This window comes from Gymnoscopelus microlampas, assembly GCF_963454915.1.
Source record: "Gymnoscopelus microlampas genome assembly, chromosome: 7".
NCBI lineage: Eukaryota > Metazoa > Chordata > Actinopteri > Myctophiformes > Myctophidae > Gymnoscopelus > Gymnoscopelus microlampas.
In genome coordinates, this window is record NC_139944.1 from 42,849,208 (window position 1) to 42,869,622 (window position 20,415).

At 38.7% G+C, this 20,415-nt stretch overlaps 1 protein-coding gene across 1 annotated transcript; it reads left to right on the forward strand.

Moving 5' to 3' along the window:
* Positions 1-12,241: 12,241 nt before the first annotated feature.
* On the forward strand, positions 12,242-15,216 carry LOC311049274 (chemerin-like receptor 1). Its single transcript, XM_084062798.1, has 2 exons — positions 12,242-12,253; positions 13,802-15,216. Exon 2 carries the CDS (start codon positions 13,811-13,813, stop codon positions 14,846-14,848), a length of 1,038 nt encoding a protein of 345 aa, XP_083918924.1. The 5' UTR covers positions 12,242-12,253; positions 13,802-13,810; the 3' UTR covers positions 14,849-15,216.
* Positions 15,217-20,415: the final 5,199 nt, after the last annotated feature.

Here is a 20,415-nt window from a genome sequence, read left to right on the forward strand (position 1 = left end):
TCATAGATCTGTGTTTTTTTTGTATGTATATGCATACGTTCAGTAGCCTATGTACCGGCATGGGTCTACCTTGGTACCTGCAGGATGCGTTCGTATGAATATAAATACCAGTAGTTCTTTGTATCTGTGGGTATATGTATATCGACAGGCATATGTATGTATGTGTGTATATATAGGTATAACTGCAAGATACCATTTATGGTCAAATCGCTCATTTTCCTGACTTTTATGTCGGGTCAACAGAGGGATTGTGATAATCATAGACATTACGTTTCAAGAGTTAGATCTTTTTCTTTTAATTGTAATATTGTTTCATTTATGTTACACAAACAAGACTTTATGAACAGACTACTCCTTAATTTTGATTTAATTTTATTTTGTTCATTTTGATTTAAACTAAAATGTTTTATAACCCCCTTAAATTCATGAAAAACATTCTTGAATGTATATATAATGTATATATATATTTTGTATATATGGTCTAGACGGTCACTTATATAACTCATCATTTATTTTCGTTCTTCAAAACTTTTTGAACGGGGAAGCTTTTCAGGGCTTGGAGCGTGCATAACTGTCTCATTAGTCTGTTACAGCGCCCGCCTCCACTGCCATAAAGAGATTCTAGACTAAACGTTCTTAAAAATACAATATTTCACTATATATCTATCACTCTCTCTCCATCTCTCTCTCTCTCTCTCTTTTTCTCTTCCTTCCTCTCGGCGGTAAACATTTAGGCTGCTCGTAGATAAGTGAGAGCAGCCCTCTTGTGCTATGGAAAAGCGTAGGATAATGACGTAAGAAGGTTATGTTAACCACACACGGTCTATATGACATCCTCAATATTTTTTACACTGGTGTTTGACTAAGCAGCTGGATATTCTCATTTCTGAATATTCCCAGTTCTTTATTTATATATAGATACTTGTGTATGAGTATGTATATATGTATATGGATTTATATATGTACCTTTGAAATACCACGTTAACACGTCATTGGTTTTCGGTGCATGTATAAATCATTATGCTGGTCTCACACCAGGTGGGTGATCAAATATAGATAAGTGTGCGGACCCCTCGTCATTCGCGTAAATTAATTTTGTGTACTATGTTTGTGAAACATAGGTTAATGTTTGTCACGAGAACTAATATATCTATTTTACTCTGTAGGATTATGAATATTAGTTGACTTGCATTCTCAAATTATTATTTTCGTGTATATGTTTTTCATAAATTATTGTTAAGTGGTAGACCATCAATCGATAAAAATGGTTGATTAAGCAATCACAAGAGCTCATTCGTCTGCTAGACAGACTAAGTCGACTATTAAACTCAACCCAGATATGTGATTATTTTCTGTGGTCTCATTAAAAGCTGCAAGAAGCAGCCCTTATTTTTTTCCCCTCTCACTCCCCCGGCAGTGAAAATGGAAACACATCTTAAACTCTCCCTCTGTAACCATATTTTGACCGTTCTAGTTCCATCCCTCGCCACATGTATGGGTATGTATATATATATAGACATGGACACATGTATATATATATATGGATATATATTCCTTAAATAATAAGTTCTACAATTTTTTGATTTTCTTAAATTTTGTATCCTTGTCCATATTGTATGCTCATACATCAATGATGGCCTCTCTTTGACTCCATTACCCAGAATTCATTCAACAGGAAGTATCAGCTTCCCTGTCACGTCACTTTACCACGTCACTTCTACAGATTCCATTACATTCAAATACTTATCAGAATATTAGATTAAATACATTACAATATTATAATATTCTTTATACTATTCTTTGGAAACATTTTAATAATGAATAAGAAGAATTATTTTAAAGTTTTAAAGACATTTGATCATTTTTAACTAAACTTGTAGATCTGCTGTTTTTGAAAGTTTGTGTTTTCTTTTCAATTTATTTTGATGTATTTATCTAACTCTAACTCTTCGCAACGAATATGTTTATTTTAATTTTGTCATTGTTATATTTTAATTTTAAACATTTTAATCATGGTTCTTTCATATATACTGTATCCATGCGATGTCCTGCCATGTATGGTTATAGGTATATGAAGGTATTGGAAGGTTTAAAATTATTATATATATGTATATAGATATATGAATATATGTATTTCTTTATTTGTTTTCCTTTTGTACTGTCACTTTTGTTGTTTGTCTATTTTCAGAACAAAACACAGTATGCCTCACGTTCCAGGCCAATTCGTATTGCGCTGTAAATAGACCTCGGAGGTAAGTGGGGTAAAACCCCACAACTGATTTACATATTAATACGAATCCTGGAATGCATTTGTTTGTTTTTAGTTTAGATGAAAGATAAAAGAATAAATGTACCCTTCAGAATAGAACCTCAAATGAATTTCCATATTTTCTTTTACAATTGAATTTTCCCATTGTGTTTTCAATCTGATTTGTTTCTTTTCCATGTCACCTCCATTACACATTGAATGTGACAAGGGGAGAGATTTGTAGATGAGTAATTGATTTGATTTTTTTTTAATATACTTAGATTGAAAACATTTGAAAATTACACAAACAGTTTGTATTTACTCAGGTTGTACTTACTTAATCCATTAACATGATTCCTCCTACCAAAATAAACCCCATATACATACAATCAGGAAGTATTACAATCGGGAAGTATTTCCTGGGTTTTGGGGCCGTTCCACTGAGTTTTTCCCTAAATAAAGTAAAGTTATTTGTTAGTAGAGATGTGAATGGTTAATCAACTGTTGCTAAAGGCCGCAGGTGGAAGGCTAGACACAGCCCTACTACCAAAAAGTAAAAATACAGGTCAGAAGTGTACCGTTTCATTTTAAATACTTAAAAACTTGTTAAAGTATCTGGACCAGCTCAACACGAGGAGGGGTAATTCTCTTATCTGAATTGTCCAGAATCGTCTTTGATCAGTTACGTAGGTGTCTTGTCAAGGTCCAATTTCAAAAACTTGTCAGACTGGTCAATTTTCCCTCACTCTATCAACCAAAACGGGCTATGGGTCATTAACAGGTGCTAAAAAATTTATTAAATCCAAACGTATTAAGAAGATTTGTTTTGGAACGGTACATTAGCTGAGATTTTTGAATTATAATAAAGTTATTTGCAAATTGCAAGGGGAAACTTAGTTGTGTGGTGTCTTAAAATGTCATGAAATATAACCATGTTTTGCTTCCTAATTGAATAAAATAACCATTATATACAGTCCTTTTGAAGTACCATTTTGAATTAATATCTGAATAAATTATACAGTCCTTTTGAAGAAGTACAAATGTGTATGTTATCTGAATAACTAAACCATTTATTTTTGCCCTTAAGTCATTTGAAATCTCTGTGTCCTTACTTAGTCACTGTAAGATTTGCCTGTCTGGTTTGGTTTGAATAATGTCACAAGGTACAATCAGCTTGCCCTTTGACCCTATCCAAATCATGATAAAGAGGTAGGCTTGATAGAAATATTTTGATTAATCATAATTTGTCTAATGTCCTAAACCTGCTTTAAATGTCAAATTAATATAATGCTGTCATTTTGGCCTAAATTCCATCATGTCTATTCTCCCTATTTTCTCCTGTCTCTGTCTATGCAAGGTCAAACTAGTTACAGGCCTTTCTGTGGTTATCTATTGTTTTAAGAACACGATATCTCGGTGTTCTCCTCCAATGCATAACCCTTCTCACAGTTTCACTGAAGTAACCACTGACCCGTGACCGGTCAGACCCGAGGCCAACGTGTTGTTCGAGACATGTGGACGCTGTTTGTTCAAAGATAAACTGTCACACCATCATCATCATCTACCATCATCATCCTCATCTGACGATGACGTACTCATCACTATCCACCAATGGCAGGACTACACCTCCGAGGGCTGGACGCTTGATGTATCTTCAATGATGTCATATGTTTATGTTACTGGACGCTGTTAAAGTCCAGGGCTTTCTCTGTTTAACGAGAGAGAGACGACGACCGATGATGCCTACCATACCTGTGATACTGTAACCTTCCACTCTCTCTGTCTGAATACAAGATCTTTCATTACATCCAATGGCTGCCTGTGTTCTGAGTCTGGTTTTTCTTTGTCACCTTTGAAAGTTCTGGTACTTATATAAATACTGATGTGATGTCCTGCCATGCATAAGTATCTATATATATGGTTGATAAGGAAAAAACCTACTTTAACAATCTACATCTCAAGCTTTCTAAAGACAAAATGGCACATCTCTTAGTAGTCTAAGACTTAGACTACTTATTATTTCTTAGCTTTAGACAGAAGTATACTCCAATAGGCTATTCATTTTGATAGCGTCTCTCTGCCCTTAAACATACCATAAAGGCATGATGAGTTGTTGAACGCTTGACTAGCTGTAATTTTCTTTTTAACTTAATAATAATAATTTAGGAAAGTATAGTACAGTAGAGTTGTCTGTATTGACGAGTGAAGCGTGAATACATTTTAATATATTGATGTTTTACATTTCTCACACACGCATTATCACAATAGGATTAATGCAACAGTAACATGCAGGTCCACTGAAACTATTGTCTTCATTTTTAGGACGGCAGAGCGCAAGCGAGCCGTCCTCTATGATCAGGTTTGAGGCATCTGAGGAATTCGGGGAGTTAACCTCTGAGGGCTTATAAAGAGGGGCGTGGCTTAGGTGGAAAGGGGGCGGGGTTTGGTAGGCAACTCTCTGTTTGTGGGAAAAAGGGGTCCGGTTTGCTAAAAAAGGGTCTGGTTGCCACCGATTGGTTGCTGCAACTTGGATTCATGCAGGGAGACGCCCCCTCTTTGCTCCGAACACCGATTGGTTGCTGCAACTTGGATTCATGCAGGGAGACGCCCCCTCTTTGCTTCGAAAATTTTTGAACGGCCGCCTGTTGTCACAGGCACTCAGGCACTGCAGAGGTAGACATATAGACTATAGACTATGGAGGCATCAGAATTTTGTATTAAATTATAGAATGCACCAAAACATTAATAAGTGTCGACTTGAATCTATTTAAGCCACAATAAAGCCCCGCTTTTATTTTTGATATTTTTTGGGGGTTTATTTAGCATAGTTTTAGATGATTTTCCGTGCACATTTCTTCATTTAAGCATCGCGAGCTGCGAACGGCCTTTTTGCATGTAGTTGAAGCGCAAGGGGGGGCGAGGGGGAGAGAGTCGCAGATAGACAGCTGGAGAGTTGAATAACCTCCTCTTCAAATAACCAGATTTATTTACCAAAGTAGCCTATGTAGGCGACCTACATGTTTATGTTTTAGCTTAGACACGGGTAGCCTACAATAGTTGGTAGATGATTGGTTTCTTTTAGGAGCGCTTTGTGATGCACCGTGCAGTTAAATCCGCGGTGTCAATAAATTCCACTGCCCGCTCTTTGATGAGTCCTCCATCCTCCATGAATCGAATACAAACTGCAACTAGTTCCCGTTTGGAAAGCGGGAAATCTTTATACGCGAGTAGGCCTATTGCAAAATATTGTCCAATGTCCACTGAGTTCAGCCTTTATTTTACCAAGCAGGACTGATGCTGCAGCCTGAAGCAGCTTGTCCTGAAAGTGGTTTAGGCGGTCGCGGTGGCTACCTTTCGTTTAGGCGTCCTCGCGTCGATGACTTTGCTCTGGACAAACTTTTTTTTTTACGCTGGCGCCATTGCTGCCTCTCTGCTGTCTCAAGAATCAAAAATGAAGAGAACGAGGCCAGGACATGTGTGTGGTGTTTATATTGTGCGCTTATGTCATGACGTAGAAAACCGGTTCTGTGAATGAGGGACACAGACAGACACATTTCACACTCGAGTGTGAAATGGGATTCTGAGAATACACATTGGCTCAATTGCTCAAAAGACCCAACATCCTCCAGACACGCAGGACGTAGAGAGAGAATGGATGTGTATTACGTTATTTGTCAGCCTTAAGTATAGGGGCGATATTCATAGTAAATACACACAAAGCTGTCTGGCGGAAGGAAGGCACAGTGGCCCTCATTTATCAACGCGGTGCAGCCCGAATAATGAACGTACGGCGATATCACCGCACCTTTCGGCATTTATCAATATATCCTGACGTGGGCTTCATCCTACTTTACGCTGAGATCTCACGTCTGGTCGAGACCAGTTGTTGACGTTGGCTGCGCCCGTTTATTCCATTCTAGACCTGCGGAGCAGACGGTCTGACAGGCATCTGGACACATATATCCACTCCAAAATGTATATCTACACTAATAAATAATCCCTGTGAAAATATAATATTTTATAAAGTAATTTAAACAAACTGCTGAAAATAGCAGATAAGCTCACAACAGGTCCCATCACGACGCGTTGTGAGCTTGTAGATCTGCTATTTTCAGCGCAGCAGCAATTCTGCGAGATCATTTTCGGGAGCCCCGACATTCTTTTCATGGACAGTGAGGTCTACAAACTTACAGTAGCTTGTCCTATGTTATGGAGTTATGTCATAGAGAGTTATGTAGGCTACACAACCTGGCTGGGTTAAGGATATAAACCCGACGCTCCAATATTAACGTGGCGGCACGGAATCACTGCATTCCGCCCGAGTCTCATGTACCGCTACGCTACGGAAAGACGAGAGAGAGAGAGAGAGAGAGAGAGAGAGAGAGAGAGAGAGAGAGAGAGAGAGAAGGAATACCACGATAACGCAATGGTGATTATGAACCACGTACCCAAACCTGTTAAAGGCTGCTTTTCCCAAGCTGAACTACTATTGTTCAATGAAAAGCATTTTAATCCGATTAGTGGCCATTTTTTCATAATGTATTCGAGTGCAATACACCTACCAACCGATAGGGTCACTCTGTTAAAAGCATATGAAGAAAATGGCCACCGATCAGATTAAAATGCTTTTTATTGAACAATACGGATGATACAGGTACTTTTGAGAGCCCATATATACATGTAACCTCCGTCGCCATGGGATAAGCACTTTATCTTTGAAATATGAGCGTTTATGTAGATGTACGGGCCATAAATGGAGAAAGTGCAAACACTAGGTTGAAGTTCATCCGTGACGGTCGTGACAGTCGACCGTCGTGTATTGATGGCTATTACTCCCTCTAACATTTCCCATGTTTTTAGTGTATTGAAATAATGTCATGCATATTTGTCCAGTGCATAGCCTACTGCAGGCCTTGTTGACTAGATTTAGAAGAGATTTTTAAGCTCTTGCTCCTGAAATGATCGATTATTTTTAAGGGGAAACGCCATCATTTAACATGCAAGTCAATGGGTGAGAAGGAGATTGCCAGGCACAAATGGTAGTGTAGGTAATTAATGTATTTGTGCAAGATGACCCTGCTACTGTATATAAAATGTGTATATTACTCGTTCATCATGGTTCATGTTCAAATAGCTCAATCCAAAATATAATGCTGTAGGCCTAAGTGTTAGGCTGTAGCCTATTTACGCACCTGCTTAATTGTAATTAATGCTTAAACATAATTATGACCGGTATTTTTTATCAGATGTCTGATAAATTTGATTCATTCCGGACATTGAGACCAGCAGGTTACAATCCTATATCGCAACCCCTGGTATAGACCACATTGCTTAGCAGAGTTCAGTGATGCAAATGCATGTCAAGTTGATCAACAGATTGTATTATTCTCCAATGCAATAACAGTACTGAAATGAAGGCTATAAGGGCAATAATGGGAGCCCTTTTTTTTTTAAAGTAACTTCAAAGTTACTTTTCACAGTAACGCATTACTTTTTGGTGTAAGTAACTAGTAAAGTAACTGAGTTACTTTTACATGAAGTAACTAGTAATGGTAACTAGTCACTGGTTTTCAGTAACTAGCACAACACTAGCACAACACTACAACGGTGTCTAACCGAGAGTTATACTTCTTCAGTACAACGGTGTCTAACCGAGAGTTATACTTCTCCAGTACAACGGTGTCTAACCGAGAGTTATACTTCTCCAGTACAACGGTGTCTAACCGAGAGTCCATGCAGATCACAGTTGACAAATATTATATATTATCGGAGCTATTATTAATGTTATCGGTTTTATCGGGATGACGTCATAATTCCTGATATCGAACCGATAATTATCGGGCCGATACTTATCGTGCACTAATAATTTTATCGCAAATTATTTTTATATTTTTCTCTGTTGTTGGTGACAACTCTAGTGCGTCTCATGGACGCCAGTGTCCTTTCACAATATTGTGCGTCAGCGACGCAGGACGCAGGCCTATGAGCATCTCTGCTCAGTGCGGCTGCAGAGTTCATGTGCAACATCTTGCATGCGTGGCTGTGGCTTTACAGTTTTCCTTCGCCGTGTCTGTAGGTCACCCCCAGGGACCCCCAAGGGTCTCCAGGGACCCCTAAGGGGGGGGGGGGGGGACGCGGACCTCCTTTTTTTTTTTTTTTCATCCCATGCTTTTGTACCCCCAAACACTATCTTATTTTTTTTGGGGGGGGGGGGGGGGGGGGGGGGCCTGCGCCGTCCACCATGACATCTATGTCATCCTTTCTTGTTACAGTGCATAGAAAGCTAACAGTGTACAATGTGTTGCTGCTTGCCTTGACCTGACCTGGACTGATCTGTTTTCTCTCAAACCCCATCATTATAGATGACACTTAGGTCAAAGGGATTGGGCTGGTAACTTTCCTTGTTATTACTTGTCTGTCTCATTCTGGGATTGTGTGTTTTTGGGGGTATATAAGCTGTGAGTAAAATGTTGCTCTTTGAGTCAGAGAGATCATGTCCATTATTCGAATACTTTTAAATCTCTCATAATAATAGATAATTGAATAGGTAAATAATAATACTTTCATTGAAAATAAAATAAATCCTAAAATGGAACTAGTCAATAGTTTAATGTGAGTAATAAATGCAAGATACATTCTGAAAAGGTGTTATCCAACAACAATGCAAAGACTTTTTTGTATATATTTATATAGAATAAAAACAAACTAGAAAAAGTGCTCCTCGGAGCACAGGTCTCCGCCAGGTCAGGTAGGCTATTGTGGCCTCCTGGTGGCGCTATAATAGGCCAATGTGAAAAGGGTGCCATTTCTTCTTAGGCCTTGCACGACAATCGGACACTGACTGCATTCATGATTTGAGGCATTTTGTTAAAAGCATGTGTTTCGCTAAATTAGACCTGTTGGTGGCGCTATAACAGGCCAATGTTAAAAGGGTGGCATTTGTTCCTCAACATAGTGTGAATGTGCGTGCAAAGTTTGAGCGCAACTGGACGGTGCGTTCATGATTTGCGGAATTTTGTTCAAAACAAGCCAATAATGCAAACTTTAGATGTCAATCTTAGCCAATCGGTATGGAATATAAAAAATCAAACACATCCGTCGTGATCACATGACTATAGAGATCATGTGTACCGATTTGCGTGACATTTGGATAAAATTGGAAGGAGTAGTATAAAGAAATGTGTTTTACATAAGTCGGCCTCCTGGTGGCGCTATAAAAGGCAGATGTGAAAAATGCAGGGCAAAGGTTTTTCCTTGACCTATAGGGAGTGTGCGTACAAAGTTTTACACAGATCGGTGCAATTATAGGTAAAAACACGAATCGGCCTGTTATAGCGCCACCATGTGGCTGATTTGAAAATGTTCAAATGGTAGTTCTTCCTCGGCCTAATGGGAATGTGCGTGCAAAATTTCACGGAAATTGCATGCTGTGTTCATGATTTGAGGCATTTTGTTCAAAACGGAGCACTCCTGCAAACTTTGGAAGACATTTTTAGCCAATCAGGATGGAATATGAGAAATCTGAAAGACCCGTTTCGTTTAATGACTATAGAGATACTGTGTACCGATTTGCGGGATTTTTGGACAAAATCTGTAGTAGTACTGTCAAAAAATGTGTTTTGCACAAATTGGCCTCCTGGTGGCGCTATAACAGGCCCCTGTGAAAAAATTGGGGCAGAGGTTCTGCTCTGGTATCCAGGGACTATGTGTGCACAGTTTGGCTGCGAGCAAGCCAACGGTGCCAGAGATTAGCTGTACACAGACAGATCGAATGACGGACGGACACACGGACGGACACACGGACACACGGACGGACGGACAGGGGGTAAAACATACTCTCTCGCCATGCCTTTCGGCCTGGCGGAGACAAAAAACAAAAAAGTAGAGGCCTCAAATACCAAAACTCAACAAGGAGATTAATAGGCTGCAAACATCAAAACAAAAACAAATAAATAATGAAGTTCAACATTTACTTATGAAGTCCTTCCTCAGACATGGTAAGGTAGATTATAGTGGTTATACAGTAGGGCCACTTGGAGTACCCTGACCTCAATTTAATTGATCCATCGAAGCCCTATATACTTAGTTCTATAATAGCAAAAAAATAAAAAAAGTTGTTTTTAAAACTTTTAGCCCAAAATAGGGACGCCATGTTGAAGGTCTTTAAATATTAATGATCCCCATGAAGTGAAGGACCTTAAATGCATTGGCGAGCAAGTAATTGTGTTATATGTTTCTTCCTTCTTTCTTAACTACAAAATCTGCAAAATGTAAGGAAGCGGGTTTTGACTCATCAGGAACTCTTTAATGTTCTGTTTTATTGACTCCGCCAGGCCAAAAGGCATGGCAAGAGAGTATGTTTTGCACCCTGTCTGTCCGTCCTTCCGTGTGTGTGCGTGTGTGTGTGTGTCATTTTGTCTGTGTACTGTACAGCTATCTCCAGCACCGTTGGCTTGATCCCAATGAAACTGTGCACACAAACTCCCTGGATGCCAGAGCTTGACAGTACTCCTACAGATTTTGTCCAAACAACACGCAAATCGGTACACAGTATCTCTATAGTATTAAAACAAAACAGGTCTTTCAGATTTTTCATATTCCATCCTGATTGGCTAAGATTGGCTTCCAAAGTTTGCAGGAGATCTCCGTTATGAACAAAATGCCCCAAATCATGAACACAGTGTGAAATTTCCGTGAAATTGCAATTGTGAAGCATTCCGAACATTGCTGGCCCACAATAACCTACCTGACCTGGTGGAGACCTATGCTCCAAGGAGCACTTTTTCAAGTTTTTTTAAACTTTTTTTGTTGTTGTTATTTATAACTTGCTTTCATATTCAAATTTTCAGGTGAAATGTCTTTAAAGTGACATGGTAGTGTGTTGTCCGATACTTCTTATTTAAGCTTGCTGAGTGTGTTTCTTCTTCTTCCCTGTCACATTTACACTTAGGTCTGTTGCAACGGCAGCATGTTTCCTGCCATACAGTATTTAAGTGTGTTGAGTGTTGTCTCAGCAACATGGCAGTGCTCTCTGTCTTAACCCTAGAACACTAACGATGAAAAAAGTCCCACCATCACTAACGTTGGGTATATTTTACCCGAAATCGTAAATTCCATAAAACATATTTCTCATCAAAATATATTAACGTACAACAATACATGGCAATTTGAGGTACTCCTCTTCAATATACTTTTATTCAGAAAGCAGAAATATAACAATAATTTGAAACACAAATAATACCTCTCTCTGGAGCTACTGTCCCTCTCCTCTGGAGTCTTAATAAACCTAACTAGGCTGGGCCGCTATTCGGCTTACCGGTCCGTACAAAGTCTTTAGTCCAAGGCTGTCTCCCCAGACACCTCTTCTCTCTCCAGTTGCCTCATACACCCTGAGGGCAGCTCTACTCGGCTTTTGAGGAGATGGCTTAACGCAGGGGTTTTCAACAGGTGGTCCGTTTTGTTTTGTTTTCTTCCACGGAACCGTGCACTAAATTATCTGGTGACCTGTGATGACGCGTCAATGTCAAGAAATTCCACAGAAAGGGGATTCTCAAGAAGGTGAAGTGTACCGGATTGCCTCACTCATACATAAGATACAGATCAGTATATCAGTTGACAGGAATAAGGCCGCTTTTAAATAATTGTAGTCGAGTAAAAGTACAATATTTTCCTCTGAGATGTAGTGGGAGTAAAAGTAAAAGTAATGAAAATTGGAAATAATACAGTAAAGTAAAAAATACCTCAAAATTGTACTTAAGTACAGTACTGGAGTAAATGTACTTAGTTACTTTACGCCACTGCCCGAAACACCCAGTGACTCCAGGAAACAACACTGATGATGCGTCATCACCGATGCACATGAAGTTTGTGCATCGGTAGATGTTTTGTGCACTGAGGCCCACCCTTTTACCTCGCCCATGTCCTGTTGACTGAATTCAGAGAAGTAGACTTCTTCTTTACTACTGCATATACCAGATCTGTTCTCAACAGGCAGTCTTGTGTGAGGTAAGTTAACATATACTTAAATTGCAAGTATATTAACAGTGGGCAGGAATCCCTTGGTTTGTTTTGTATGCTTTGAATTGCCTTGCTGTTGAAATGTGCTATCCTATATCAAAATTGCCTAATGGGTGGACAGTGGGTCGACGGTGGACCCCACACAGCTTACTGCTGCCCTAGGGGCCACACGTTGTCAAGGTGCACCGTTACTCTCCAATCCCCGACAAACATGGCACAAACACTGTTCAGGGGTCTGGCATGAGAAGAGTCACACCAGAAAGCTGAAATGCACACATATGGGGAGCTACAGCAGTCTTACTCGAGTGTTTAACAATTCAAATGGCCATACCTTGGTGACCATTGCTCTGATCAGTGCAATATAGGAATAGATTTGAAGGCCTGAAAGTCTAGTACAAATAAACCTGCTTTGTCTTGTCTTGCCCATTTAAGGAGAGTTGCATCACCTCCGTTCACTTCATCGGGCCAGTACGTCTCCTAATTCTACTTACCACACTACTATTACTACTTACCACCCCCCCCCCCCCCCCCCCCACCCCCACCCTGAAAAGTAGAAAAGATAACTGCTTGTGATGTGTTAACATCTGTTCTCAACAGGCAGTTGTGTGAGGTGAGTGAACTTACTTGCACATTATTTGTCCAACAAATAGTAGTATAGTATATTAACAGTGGGTTTGTTTGGTATGCTTTCAGGCCTTAATTGTCCTATGCACCTGTCTACTCTTGATTGCACTTTTTATGTCAATTTATTTATAATTTTTTTATTTGGTATCATTAAGTCGCATTAAGCTTTATAACCCATTAAGACCTGAGGCGATTCTTAAAAAAAATCGAAATCCTAACAGTTTTTGGAAAAAAATCTAAAGCTTTTTTTTTCAAGATTTTACAAAAATAGCAGATCTACAAGCTCATAGCACGGCACTCGGTGCCGCGCTATGAGCTTATATGTGCTATTTTTGAATAGCCAAAGAAATCTAAAGTGACACAGATGCGTTCCAGGTCTACCTGTGTTTCATAAAGATTATTTAAAAATAGATAGAGACTGATACTGTAGTCACCATCTCATAGGGAAAAAAAAGTTTTTTCTCATCAATTGTTGCCAGCTTTTCATAATTGCTAAAACATAAAACTACATTTTCTGAACCAAATGCTCAGTGGTCTAATACCATTTGTCAGAACAATCACTCTTTTGACAAAATCTTCATCAGACACAATTAGCTATTCATATTTTATATTTTCAAAACTCTAGTCTAAACACACTCACTAAACATGTTTCGCACTAGATGCAAAATGTTAAAAATGGGCAGCAAAAGTTAAGTACAACTACAACACAGTTGGCATCGTTTACACGCAACAAATGAAAATTGTTTCAATTACAGTACAACGGGTACTCTGACAAAGCCCCCGACACTATGACTAAGACATATAGGTCTGATCAGCAGTGTGACGTATAGGTGTGAGGACCGCGTAGCGGCCCGAGCCTCTAGTTACAATCAAATACTTAACTTTAACCAATCAATGTTTCCTTTTCTATAGGAGTGCACCATGACATCTGTGCCATCACCATTACCTACCATATCATCTGTGCAATCGCTGTTAGTGTCACCTAACAGTGCAGATGAATATGACACAGCCACACAGGATTATGACTATCCAAGTCCACCTCCATACAGCCCAAAGCCTTCACCATTGTGCATTAACCAAGCATGGTGCGTCACCTTGGTTGTGACAAATGTGATCATCTTCCTGCTAGGGATTTTGGGGAATGGCGTGGTCATGTGGGTCATTGGCTTCAAGATGAAGAAGAAGACAATCACCACAACGTGGTACCTCAGCCTGGCCATCTCCGACTTCATCTACTGTGCAACTCTCCCTTTCAACATCACTCTGACAGCAACAGGATCTTGGATTTTTGGACGTTTCATGTGCAAGTTCACCTCCTTTGTTTTGTTCCTCAACATGTTCAGCAGCATTTTCCTACTGGTACTCATCAGTGTTGACCGTTGTGTGGCTGTGGTGTACGCAGTTTGGGCCCAAAACAATCGTACGATGAAAAAGGCAGGAGTTGCAGTTGTTGTTGCCTGGGTCTTTTCTATGGTGATGAGCATTCCATCCTTAGTGGTTCGTGATGTTACATCTAATAATGTTACATCTGACAATAAGGAGGTTATTAAATGTTACAACAACTTTGCTGACATTCTACCCAACAGCTATATAAGTATTCCTGTCATTCGCTTTGTTCTAGGCTTTGTACTGCCACTTGTAATCATAACTGTGTGTTATACTATTATCATTGTAAGGCTACAGAACAAAAAGATGACCAGGTCCACTAAGCCCTTCAAAGTCATGACTGCCCTGATAGTCACATTTGTCATCTTTTGGCTTCCCTACCACGTCTTCGTTTTACTAGAGATTAACCCCAGCCACAACGCATTTATTACAACTGGAAGTATGATATCATTGACTCTTGTAAGTGCACACAGTTGCATGAACCCGTTTCTCTATGCATTCATGGAAAAAGACATTAAGCAGAAATTGTTGAGCTCTTTCGTTTCACAAATTGAAAATGCTTTCATTGAATAGAGGTCATCTAAGTAAAAGGTCTCAAGCTTTCTAAAAACAAATTGGCACATGCATCTCTGACTCTTAGACTACTGATTTCTCAAGTATATCCTCAATTAGCTATTCATTTAGATAAAAAAGTGAACGTCTCTCTGTCCTGAATTTATCTAACATACTGTAAAGTTATAATGAGTTGTTGAATGCTTGACTATCAGTAATTTTCTTTTAACTTGAAATAATTTAGCAAACATGTAGGTGCAGCACAAATACTGTAGTTGTATGGAGACGTGAAGAGCGAGTTATTTTATATTCATGTTTTACATTTTTTTACCAATCAGCCTTATCACGATGCAACTGTAACAAGGTCTATTGAGACTACCGTATGCATTAAAGTGCATGGAAAGCTAACAGCGTACAGTGTTGGCATTTGGCACGTACACAATGGCAATTGCATTTCAAGCTGCACCTCAATGTGTACATGTACTGGTGTATTTACCCTTCCATTTTCAAATCTAATGCAATAAATGACAATTATTTACTGACTTATTTACCAACTCATCTACTGAGACAGATTATTGGGTTGCTGGAAAGGGGAATTGAGATAAGCATGGACCGTTGCAATGCAATGATACAGCCAGGGAAGAAATAGGCGTTCTTCCCATGACACAGTCTGGCTAAACTAAATTAGAAAAATTGAAAGATTATATCATCATCATCATCCTTTATTTAACTCACGACCACGTTCACATGGTATGGAGCACAGATATCATAGATCATACATTACATAACAGTATTCATACAGACGTAGCAAAAGGCATGGCAAGCCTTATTTGAAGGCAGGAAGAACGTTTTTCAGAAAAGCACCCAATTTATAAATAACTCTTTGCTTATCAGATTGCAGTAGTAAAATTAGTTTCAGCATAGATGGGCGAGTTAGATAATACTTTGGCAGGTATCTTTGTCTGAAATTCATAATGATAGTATTTTTGCACTCAAACATAACGTGAAACTCATCTCCAACTCGATTTTCATTACATATATATCGTATTATCTTGTTGTGTTTTAAATAAGTTGTATTTTTGTATCCCTACATAGCATAACATTTTTTTATTTTAAACATTTGAAAAATTGCAATGGTGCGGTTAAAAAATAAACCCCAAAGAGGCCTCAAAACTGAAACAAAACTCAACAAGGAGAGTAGCAGGCTGCAAAACAAAAAAAAACGAAATAACAAATACAGATAGGCTAAGTAATAGGTAATCGGTAAGATATGTAAGTAATGGAGATACATTATAAAGTTCAATGTTTGCTTATGAAATCCTTCCTCAGTCATGGTAGGTTATAGACAGTACTGTCTAGTCAAGTGGAGTTAGGACCACTTGTTGGAGTATCCTGACCTCAATTTCTTTTAACCACTTAAGCCCTGCCTATATACTTAGTTGAACGATGAAGAGCAAAAATAGCAGAATTCCCCAAAATACAGTAGCAACACCACGCCATGTTGAAAGTGGTTGAATATTAATAATCCCCAGGAAGTGATGGGCCATAAAAGCATTGGCAAGCCAGAATTGTGTTTCAATATGAGTATGTTTCAATATAAGTCTAACCACAACATGTACAAAATGTACGAAAGACGCCTTTGACTCATCAGGAACTCTGATTAACCTCAGGGGCGGGTTTTACTGATTGTGAAACATGGGTCGCTGTTAAAAGAAATATTGTTGCTATGTGAAAACCTCCTATGTCCAAAATCATTTCTTAATATTATTTAAAAAAGAAAAAGAAAATAGCGATCGGCTATTTTCACTACTTTTGTGCGACACTCTTGTATGATCAACATTGACATTAATTTAAAAAAAAACATAGAAGTGTTGAGATGCAAGGTTTCTGCCCGACAGCAACGATATGATATCCTACATCAGTGTTTCTCAACTTTTTTAGGCCAGCGCCCCCATATGGTACCAATCCCCAATTCAAAATGTGGCTAATTATCTCTGAAAATGTATGAATGTTTATTAATGTGTTGCTTATATAATTTAGAAAACGGTTTATTGAATGCCAATAGCAGATTTTACATTAAGATGAACTATTGGTATGTGATTATAAGCCTACGTCCCAGGAAGTTTAACCAAAAAGTACACATTCACAAGCCAGCAATGCATTGTGACAAGTTGATGGCTTGTAGTAGATTTTTTGTTTTGGCAATGTGACACCGTCATACTTCGGAATATAAATTAGGCTTCCCAGACATGCTCCCACCTGTACAAATCCCATTCAACATTTAAAAATGTACAGTACGGTAGAGCTACATAGGCCAATCAGCCTTCATCGTCCCAATAAAAAATGCACAACTACACAGTACACACAATTCACAAACCGGTCCGCACCTCATTTGACTGCCGTGTTAATGAAGGGAAGTCTAAGATTAAATGAAGAAAATGAGCACTCGGTCGGAACTGGCAACCCCCAAGAGCATCTCAGTGACCCCCTTTCAAAAATATTAAAAATATAAGTTATCTGAACATCCCCTGGGGGGCTGTACCACCCCCGTTTATACATCAATAGACCTTATAGGGAATGGCCCTGGAAACAACGTCACATGAGCTATCAGCAGTGAGTCAGTATGAAAGTCATTTTTATACAGTGGTTGACTTGTTCTCTTTTCCAGCTTCCTTTTTATAAGGTGCCTGGTGTTGGCTTGTTTTGTGCTGCTGTATACTCTAGTCTATATATACTGTTGAGAATTTGAAAGGTTATCAAGTACAGCGACGTTTTTTCTTCTGTTGCATTTCTTTAAACTAAAGCATTAAGCACTATTTCTGCTTCTATCACTTTGTTTTGCTTATGAGTTTCTAAGCACTCTGGTCCACACAGGAACAAAGCAGTAGACTTTAGGACTTAAGTCATCAAATGACTTGGCTTTAGACTTGGCTTGGAAAGTTTGATCAGACTTTAAAATTAATCCAAACTAATACAACATAACTATTTTCAAAAGTTAAAGATCAGCACCCGCGTTAATCACCGCTGTTACTGATGAAGACATGGGACTTGACTTCAGACATCATTCATGCCATTATTCATTATCCATGGAGACTTGAGAGTTGATTTGAGACATCATTCATGCTATGGATCTAGGACTTCAAGTGGCCAGTCATCTATGATGTCAGTTGTCTTAGACATGCATCCATCCCATATGACTAAAATTCTATTTGGGAAAGGTTGCAACCTTTCAGAGCCCCATTTCTTGTACATATTTCTTATGTTTCATACCAGTAACACGTAAGCTGATCGTGTGACGTTCTGTATAGTAGTGTATATCTGTCTGTCTCTTATATGTCATCATGATTTGTGTGCATGGGAACTCATTTTAAACAAGTTAGTGCTTTTACAAGTTATCCAGTTTTACTAAATAAAGTACATCAATCAATCAATTAACTTCCATTACATTATGCAATTAAGTTGGCCACTGATTGGTCCAGCGGTTTGCGAGAATTGCTCTGGATATGCAGACACACAATACAATTAAGTAATACAGTAGTAATAGTTGAGAACTTCTGGATCAATCAGGATGTTGAGACAAACAAAGTCAGAGACACTTTGTATTTCTATGATAGATGTCTAGTACATGAAGTCACAATCACACAGGTTGGTTAAGTATTTCTCTTTTAAAAACAGGGAGGGATAGGACCATCTTTATACACAGAGATAAAAGAGGCCTGCACCACAAAGTCAAGCTGTACCAATAACAATAAATACCAGGACTGCATTGTTGCGTCTGGGAATATTCAGACTCCTAGCTAGGCCATATCACAAGGAGAAGTACAAATATCTTCCTGTCAAGATGCCTCCTCACACAGCACACAAGACATCAAGGCCATACTGAAAGTGAATATAAGGAATTACTCCACATAACTCATAAAGTTTGAAAACCTAATAATATAGAAGTCTACCTTCCCTGTTATTGACATAGGATGTAATATAGATACTGTATGTCGCAGCCAACATTTTAAAGCAACAACAACAACAACAACAACAACAACAACAACAACAACAACAGAATATACATTCATGCAGCAACCCCTGTGAGCGGTATACAGGTTAAGACAGTTGACCTTGCATTTGTGTCATTGCTCAGATGCATGCTTTAAAAATATATATATATTATTATTGTCAAATTCATTATCCCGCGTATTAATGCCAAATGTTATTGTGGCTATAGCTACAAGAATGTAGAATATCAACTGGTGTTATCCTATATTAAAATTGGCTTTAAGGGACGGGCTGGCCAGCCGGCAGGCACCTCTGACATCACACTCATGTTACCATGACTCAGCCATAACTATATAAGGAGTTCCCAATGTGCAGTTACACGATGTGTTTTAAACCTTTTTTTTGACAGTAATGCATGTTTTTTTTTCTCTTTCCAGATACTCTTAAGTTCAACGGAAAAGGGTTTCCGAGAAACGACTCACGAGTTATCTTCTGATCTTCACACCTTGAGAACAGTGTTGGTCTGCATAGGACACATTGTGAGCTTGTAGATCTGCTATTTTCAAAATAAGTTTGTACATCTAATATACATTAGAAATGTAGTGGAGTCATAATTACAATATTTGTCTTTGAAATGTAGTGGAGTGAAAGTCATCTGTATCAAAAAATACGAATACTCAAGTAAAGTACAGTAGCTAAAGTAAATGTTGTTAGTTGAGTTGCAATAGAGCGCAGAAGTGACACTTCACTACAAAATGAGCGGTCATTAATGTAACCAGAAACACATAGAACGACCCGGCCCTAAATATATATAAATATATGTATTTGCCTTGTGGGTGGACAGTGTATATTGATTGATTGATTGATTGATTGATTGGTTGAATTTTTTATTAGGCAAAAGAATGTAAAACAACACAGTTACATTTATAATGCTTTTGTCTAAAAGGTCCGGCCAAAAAGTCCTTGCGGACTTGTTTCCGTTGGGGTCCCATCATAGAGGGTCCCATATATGATGTCATATATGGATGTCATGTTACCATATAGGCTATGGCATATGTGACGTGACGTCCACACACACACACACACGCACACGCACACGCACACGCACGCAGGCACGCACGCACGCACGCACGCACGCACGCACGCACGTACACTTATGCATTACATTACATTACATTACATTACAGTCAATTAGCAGACGCTTTTATCCAAAGCGACTTACAATAAGTGCAATCAACATAGGTAGGGAACTAAAACTACTAATCACCAGAGGTTTTAAGTGCATTTTCTGCAAAAACAAGCAACCAAGAGTATACCTAGCGCTAAGGTAAAAGTGCAATATATCAGCTACCTATTTCCTTAAAGGAGAATTTTGGACTAAAGTTTTATTACCTTTTCTATGATGTTATGATATCTTAGGATGAATGGTACAGTAGAAAAATTTCATAACTCCACCCCTGGTCCGCCACAGCTTAAAAAGGTGCGCGGATAGGCCTTAGGTTAGATCACATATTTTAATAGCTTTTTTTTTTTTGAGAGAGAGAGATCTGACGTTCATAGTGACAGAACACTGTCCAAAAAAAATTAAAATAAAACAG

Coding starts and splice junctions, on each gene's coding strand:
- LOC311049274 (XM_084062798.1), top strand. CDS start 13,811: ATGACATCTGTGCCATCACCATTACCTACCATATCATCTGTGCAATCG.